Genomic DNA, 8,242 nt, shown 5'->3' with positions numbered 1-8,242 from the left:
GTATGGCGCAAGTGGCAATGCAGTGAAGCCTGCGATCCCGTTCAAACCCTTGGCAGCGGAGCGGGTCACGACAGCCACGACGCATTGTCCTGCCTTACAAGAAACACGCGTATGATAAAAGGCGCATGTCTTGCTCGTGACGTGGACCTCGATGGATTTGATGGGTTTATTACACTGACATTGCACACGACGTTGATAACAAATGCCACTCAGCGGAAAACCAGAGATCTCGCACCCACTCTCGTTGGCTTCCTCTCCGTCGGACGCGCGACGCATTGCTGAGTCGCCGACCGCGTTGGCATTCGCCACCGTGCCTCGCGGACGCCCAGAATAGCCCTCGGAAACAAATGGATCAGCCAGCAGTTAGGACATACCACCATGAGCATACCGCCACCAAAAAACGCAGGATATACAGCCACCAGTCATCGAAAAGCACAGGATACACAGACACCAGTCGTCAAACAACGCAGGATATACCGCCGCCAGTCGTCAAACAGCGCAGGATTTACCGCCGCCAGTCATCAAACAAGGCAGGATATACCGTCGCCAGTCATCAAACAGCGCAGGATATACCGCCGCCAGTCATCAAACAGCGCAGGATATACCGTCGCCAGTTCACCAAACAGCGCAGGATATACCGTCGCCAGTCACCAAACAGCGCAGGATTTACCGCCGCCAGTCGTCAAACAACGCAGGATATACCGCCACCAGTCGTCAAATAACGCAGGATATACCGCCACCAGTCGTCAAACAGCTCAGGGTATACCGCCGCGCGCATACTGCAAACAGCCTTCATGTCCCTGAACTGTCTCGGGCCTTGATTGTCGGCTCTCGGGTCCCACCGCCCGCTATCCTCTACGACACGGGTCTGCCCAGCTAGCGCAGGGGGCCGGCAGGTGAGGAGCCGCCGGCGCAGGGGGCCGGCAGGTGAGGAGCCGCCGGCTACTTTTCATGGTGAGCATGACACACGAACACGGTTCCGGTGGTGGACGCTGGTTGTCACGTGCAGTGCTTAGTACCCAGCACGCTACCTATCTGCTTTTAGCACACGGAAGCTCATCAGAAGTCTCCAAAAGTGCAAGAGAATCCACATATACAAGAAACGGGAATTTCAGTTCTAGATAGACCAACCACTGGATTTCAATAGAGCGTGGCATGGCGTACGGCACATCAGTTAAGACAAACATCATAGAGACAGGCTAACAAGTATGCATGCGCAAAACGGACGGAGGGAGAGAGAGAGAGAGAGAGAGCAGGACAGAGCAGTGCGGTAAAGAAGAAAGCACGACAGGTGACGTCACGAAAGAGCTCTCTCCTATACGTTCACTTTCCGAGCGGCAGTGATACAAAAATACGCACAAACCACCTAGTGTGGGGATATTTTATCCATCTTACGCATGGTTCGTCGGCTGTGGGGCGTTATATCCATAGCCGTTCACTCCTAATCTAATCCAGTGGATTGTCCGCCATTGTCCATGACTTCCATTTAAATATCAAAGTCATTTCGCAAGTTTTACGCCTAGATTTAGTAGGCCACAGTAACAAGCAGAAACGTGACGTACATGCGGCTACTTAAGGCGTGCGCAGAATCAACCACAGTTTTTGGTATTTTCAGCAGCAGTTTTTTGATTATTTGCCCACACCCGTACCCACAGGCGTACTGTCCCCACAGACGCAGTTGTAATTGTCTTTATATCAAATCTATCTGACCGAGCTCGCCACCCGTCCCAAGTGGGTGACAGCGGGTCTACCCAACCCCGGGGGACTTTTGCCTCTAGCCCCTTGCTCTGATCAACCCTCTAGCCCCTTGCTCTGATCAACAAGATTTATTGCTACGCATTTCCCGATGCAGATCTGGAGCAACGCATGAACAGATAAACCATATTATCGCCAGTCATTTGACGCTGTCTCGCAGGGCGCTGTCTTCACCCTCGTGGTCCTCAAGCGGCCCGCTAAAATCATGTTGTCGCTTCATTTCCACGAACGCCGCCCGACTCCGCTTCGCTCGGGTACATCACAGACAACAAAAAAGACGTCGCAGAGCATTCAGCAGGGCGACTTCACCCACACCGCGCGCCCTCACCTGAGTGTTTCCCGGGTGGCCGCGTGACGCGTCCAGCTGGCGCCAGAATAACCAGCACAGGGTCCAGTCATGAGACGCGTTTCCGTCGGTGTTAACTCGCAGCGCAAGGTTCGTCTGCAGCGGTACGAGGACCCGTCCACAGGCCACAGCGGGCACAACACCCCCCACAGCGGACACAAGACCTGTCCTTAGGCCACAGCGGGAACATGGAGCCGTCCACAGGCCACAGCGGGCACAATGACCTGTCTGCAGCGGACACAAGACCCGTCCACAGGCCACAGCGGGCACAGTGACCTGTCTGCAGAGGACACAAGACCCGTCCACAGGCTACGACTGGAACAAAATCCGTCCATAGGCCACAGCGGGCACAAGACCCGTCCACAGACCACATCGGAAGCCGTCCACAGGCCACAGCGGGAACGAGGAACCGTCCACATGCCACAGCGGGCACAGGACCTGTCCACAGCGGGCACAAAGGCCCGTCCACAGCGAGCACAAGACCCGTCCACATGCCACAGCAGGCACAAGATTCGTCCCCAGGCCACGTTGGACACAAGGACCCCTCCACAGGACATATCGGGCACAAGAACTGTCCACAGGTCACAGCAGGAACAGGGAGCCATCTTTAGACCACAGCGGGCACGAGACCCGCCCACAGGCCACGGCGGGAACAAGATCCGTCTACAGCGAGAACAAGACCCGTCCACAGACCACAGCGGGAACAAGGGGTGATGGCTCTGTTATGGGTTCGCCGGTCTGTGCCCCTGGTTATGGGTTCGCCGGCTTGTGCCACCGGTTATGAGTTCGCCGGTCTATGCCACCGGTTGTCAGTTCGCCGGCCCGTGCCGCTGGTTATGAGTCCGCCGGCCTGTAGTTTTTATTTCCACGCAGTTTGAATGAAGTGATATTGCTGGCGGAGACAGCACCACTCGCAGGAAGATGTCGATATTATGCTGTCTTTTTCTTCATTGAATCGGCACGGAAAGACCATTATCCTTTACCGATATGTGAGACAGAATTAATGGCTTTAATCCTTGTTTAATATCTAGGAAACAGAATAGAGAGTTGCATTGATATTTTACCTACAAGTCTTTGTTAAAACAATTCTGAGCAGACAATTCAAAACTGTTTTGAGTTTACTGCTCCTAGCTGTGTTGACAAAGGCTTGTAGCCGAAAAAGGCCATACATCTCTCCTTTTTCTCTTAGTTGTTCAGCGAGGAATAAGGCCATTAATACTCTCTTACGTGCGTGTAATGTTCTTCGCAGCTGTACCAAGCAACTCACGTCACCATCGATTTATCATCATTAATTACGCTGCGCTAGCACAGTTCTGATCTCAAACAGCCTATATCTTCACGTTCAGCAGCGTTATAAGGCAGATTATTGACACTGAAACCCGCCACGGCATCGGACTGGCAGACCTGCCGAGTGAGCGTACATATGACCTGCTCGATCTACCCTCAGCACGATTGTCAGCTGGAATTCATGACGTCATGCGTGCTGACGGAGCGTTCGATAAGAGGGCTCATGGGAAAGCTTTCAACTTCACCTTTATTTTCTATTTTACCTTTTAACTGAACTTCAGTCTGACACACTATATATGCCATGAAATGTGGAACTGTGGTACCTGCTTTGGTATTACCATCCATCCTACCAGCAAATTGGGTGCTTCTGTTCATTTCCGGCTCATTCGAAATTTTTCCTTTCTTATATTAACTCTAACTCCATCTTTGAGGAGAAGGTGCCTTTTCACTGCTACTTGTACTAAAATGAACGCCATCATTTTATTCAGTTCCTTCATGTGGTGACGATGTCCATCTTCCAGACGCAAAGAACTGTGTTTCTTCTCTCTCTGTCTTACGATTTCTCCAATGCTATCAAGCTACTGTGCAACACAACCACTTACCACACCACTCCCCGTCACTCAGCGATCTGTGCATGGCGGGGAACGGCCGCCCCCCCCCCCCCCCGGCTCTGGAGGTTACGCATTTCCGACGTCGCAAACGATGTGAAACGTCGCCGAGCAGCAGCCGCACCGGCTAGCAGTCCACCCCGTGTCCGCCACGCACGGGAATGGTCACAGTCCAAGTTGGCGCCAGAAATCGGAACCGCCACTAAGCGGCGCCACCGAAAGAGCCCGCAATGCTGTGCGTCGCCGGTGCTTGAGCACGCTGCGAGGTCAGATGACCCTCCCCTGGTCACCTGACCCCACCTGGGCATGGCAGACTGCCTCGATCACGTGTATTGTCAGGTCACGTCACGAAACGTGATCGCATCACTGACCATGTAACATTGCCTGATGGCGTGGTATTGCCTTTTCAAGTGAATGACGCGTGTGAACGATGTTGCCCTATCACAATGACGTCATTTTGTCACGTGACCTCGCCTCATGGCGTAGTGTTGGCTGACAGGCAGTCTAAGATCTTTTCAGATACCCACTACTTTGGCAGTGTCTTGGACGTAGTCTGTCGGACTCCTCAGAAGCTACTTCTCGTGGCGTTTCGGGATTAGTTTTCCACGTAACGAAAGATCATCGTTCAAATTCTGAACTGATCTCTTTTGACTCGCTTGCAGGCCTGGACAGAATTGTTCTCAGAGTTTGTTCCAAACGTCCTCCAAGACCAGGTAACGACCGGGCGTCTCTGGACCTGATGAGAATGACCTGGTACTCCGTAAGTATTATCTTCCCAGCCCCCGGGGAAAATTGTCCTCTCAGTCCCGGTGAGGAGTATCTTCTCAGACTAGATGAGGCGCGCAGTCTTCGTGATGAACGGACATCGTCTCAAGGCCGCCCGAATACTGTCCTCACATCGGGAAAGGAATGTCTTCAGACAGTCTTAAAAAGACGCTCTCAGACCGCATGAGGAATGCTCTCAGACCGGGTGAGAAATGTCCTCAGGTTGTCTGACGAACGTTTTCAGACCGACTGATTAATGGTCTCAGACAGGTCGGGGAATATTCTCAGGCCGTGTGAGGAATGTTCTCAGACCGGGTGAGGAGCGCCATCTGTCGCGAGCGCGCCGCTCCTCTGTTGGAGTGGCTCCATCTGCTTCAGTCGAATGGAGTTTATCCGATCCGCGGTTGTTTGCGTGGATCCTCTGTGGAAAACGGATGCATATCACTCAGTCAACGAGTGATCAATGATGTCATACCACAGCATCTAGCCCCTGCCCAGTACGAAGCTTTACATGCTTAGTCTCAGAGCTAGCGAGGGTGGGGGATAAGCCATTCGAAGCACACGTTTATTGTTTAGACTCCATGACTTAGTTACTGAAGCAATGTCTTGCTTTAGAATCGTATCAATCTGACGTATAAAACGAGAGATCAAATCTCAAATATCGTTCGGTTAACACTTCAGGAAAGTCAAAGATGGAGGGTGAAAACCCGTATGGTTCACAGATCCCAGACAGAGTTTAAAATGATCCCAGATGACCAGCATGCTTCAGCCACATGAATAAGCCACACCTCCTCTGATCAATCGCGGCCAGTTGCATGCTTTACATAGGGGCCCGCTCTCGGCGGCGTGGCCAACGTTGATTGTTTGAATTCCACAAGGCGTATTTCACAGAAAAGACTTCGGCAGAGCTAATTAAGAAGATAGCGAGGCACATCTGGCAAGCAATCAGTTTTAAAGAGGAGCTACGGATCGACTTAATGCTCTTGATCGGAAAATATGAGGCATTCTGGAAAAGCGAGATGACAGCTGATGGTATAGAACGTGGCAGCGTCTGCCGCTGTGTATCAGTGACGTCACAGGCGCGACTGACCCGAAGAGCCGGCCGCGCAGCGATCTTTGCAGTGAGAAGCGGGACCTTGACTCCTCGGAGGCGTTGTCCATGTCGTACGATTCGTGCGGGCCAGAGCACAGGCTCCTCGTGAACCGGATTCGGAACTCACGCTTGAACTTCTCCTGTAACACGACCGTCGTATGAAGGTGTGACAGCCATCGTGTGAAGGTGTGATGGTGTGCCCGTGTGACAGTTTCACTATGCGATGGCGTGACGCTGTGACGATGCGATGGTGTGATAACGTGATGGTGTGACGATGTGATGGTGTATGCGTGTGATGGCACAACGGTGTGATGATGTGATGATGTGACGTGGTGGTGTAATACTGATGGTGTGGTGGTGTGTCAGTGTGACGGTGTAATGGTGCGAAGGAGAAATGGTGCGACGGTGTGACGGTGTCGTGTGTAGGAGCAACAGCATAACGGTGTGACGGTGTGACGGTGACACGGTGTGAAAGAGTAACGGTGTGACGGTGTGACGATGCGATGGTGTCATGGTGTGTAGGAGTAACAGCGTGACGGTGTGACGGTGTCACGGTGTGAAGGAGTAAAGGAGCGGCGGTGTGACGGTGCGATGGTGTTAAGGTGTGAAAGAGTAACGGCGTGACGGTGTGACGGTGGGCGGTGTGCAGGCGACCAGCATTCCTGCATAACGTACCACGCAGCTGGCCAGTATAACCCCATGGTTATTTAAGGTGGTGCAGTGTGTGTGCCATGTGAGCCAGGGTGAGTATCAAAGGGAATCAAGGTGACCTTCTTACAATAACAAATACGTGATATCCCTTAAGTAAGTTTCATTTTTAATGAACTTTGGTCACGCACCTTGTTCACGTAATCGAGAAGTTCTAATATTTAAACTTTTTGTATCTTTGAAAACTCTGAATGGAAAGTTTAAAGATTTAAAATTGTCAGTTCGAATAAATCGTAAGTCCAAAAATCTTAACTTCTTGATTCTGTGAGCAAGGTCCGTGCGCAAAAATTCCCTAAATATATAACTTACTTAACGAATATCACGCGTATAAGAATTGTAGTCATCTAAGTCCCCTTTTAACTATCTACATGGTTATTTGTCGCCACAGCACACGTAACAGCTGACCGCTTACCACTTGTATTGTGAAGGCATGATAATGATAACAATGTGGCACATTGTTATCATTATTATGCACTGGGGAACATCGTATCACAAATCACCTTCGTAATGGGCCGTTTACAGCATTGGGAAGGAATGATGGTCGACACAGCATGCTCCTATAACACTATCGCAGTACCTGTGCAAAACAGTAGGCTGGTATAAAAGTGATGGCAATATATCCCATATGCATAATCGCAGCAAACTGGTACAACGGCTTGGACAGATCACTGTCGTAACGTTGGGCGTTAGTAACAGTGTGAACCCGTGCCACGGTAACAGCACGGCTAGGGGCCGCTATAGCAACACGTGTTGGCATCAGGAAAACAGCATCCGTGGCTGGTCGTCGTCAGCGCACGCCAGGGCCTTACATTGTAGATGCCGTAGATGAACGGGTTGCAGCAGCTGTTCGCCATGGCGAGCCAGTGGAAGCAGAAGAAGATGACATTGATGTAGCGGAACCTGCGACACGCAAGAGACGTAAATGACGGGATAGTCGGTGTGTCGGCCTTCGGACCACGAGGATTGAGTTCGAATACCGCACACTGCTCAAATATTTCGCTGCCGGAGTGACGAGACTAAGCCGTAGCGCCAGATATTTCATGACGGTTTCCGCCCTCGGCTCCCACAACACAACACGACGGATGAAAGGCGCAGAAAAGGCGCGGGCGCTGGTAAGCCGGTAGGCCATGTTGCCGTTCGATGACGTCATCGCCGTCCATGACGACATTCTTCGCTTGGCACGCCACTCACTGGCTGATGACGGGGAAGATGGACTGCAACACGTAGTAGAGCTGATACGGCAGCCAGCAGATGATGAACAAGACCACCACAATCACCAGCATCTTCAGCACCTGCCAGCACAGTTGGTTCTCATCGTCTCCACGGTCTCCTTCCGACCGGGCTGCAGCACCGGCATGGACGAAAGGGAAACATGGAATGTGATAATGTGATGCAATGTAACTTAATGGAATGAACGACGCACTCATTGCATCCCCCCCCCCCCCCATCCCTCCTTTCCGGCCAGCGAAACAGCATGACGTTTCTTTGTTCAGGATGTGGTTCGGGCAAATGGCATCGCATTTCGGACCTATCCTCCTACCTGCCGACCATCCTGCTCTCCTCATACTGCCATTCGATAGTGGATCTGACTTCTCGCTAAAGCGATTGTGACATTGGCGTGTGACGACTCAACAACAGTGCCGGTGGGGCAGCGACGCATGTAAATGGCCTGCACATACG

General features: G+C 51.8%; 1 protein-coding gene across 1 annotated transcript; it reads right to left on the bottom strand.

The window, feature by feature from the left end:
- Window positions 1-4,979: 4,979 nt before the first annotated feature.
- LOC119108396 (putative G-protein coupled receptor 83) lies at window positions 4,980-7,845 on the bottom strand. Its single transcript, XM_037232004.1, has 4 exons — window positions 7,754-7,845; window positions 7,372-7,462; window positions 5,852-5,994; window positions 4,980-5,182 (listed from the first exon to the last, which is right to left on the bottom strand). The coding sequence occupies exons 1-4, from the start codon at window positions 7,843-7,845 to the stop codon at window positions 5,068-5,070; spliced, it is 441 nt and encodes a 146-aa protein (XP_037087899.1). The 3' UTR covers window positions 4,980-5,067.
- Window positions 7,846-8,242: the final 397 nt, after the last annotated feature.

The sequence above is a fragment of the Pollicipes pollicipes genome, unplaced genomic scaffold, assembly GCF_011947565.3.
Source record: "Pollicipes pollicipes isolate AB1234 unplaced genomic scaffold, Ppol_2.1 Scaffold_1600;HRSCAF=1878_pilon_pilon_pilon, whole genome shotgun sequence".
NCBI classification, from domain to species: domain Eukaryota; kingdom Metazoa; phylum Arthropoda; class Thecostraca; order Pollicipedomorpha; family Pollicipedidae; genus Pollicipes; species Pollicipes pollicipes.
Note: the sequence above shows the minus strand (reverse complement) of the source record. Positions and strands in the feature narration are given on the sequence as shown.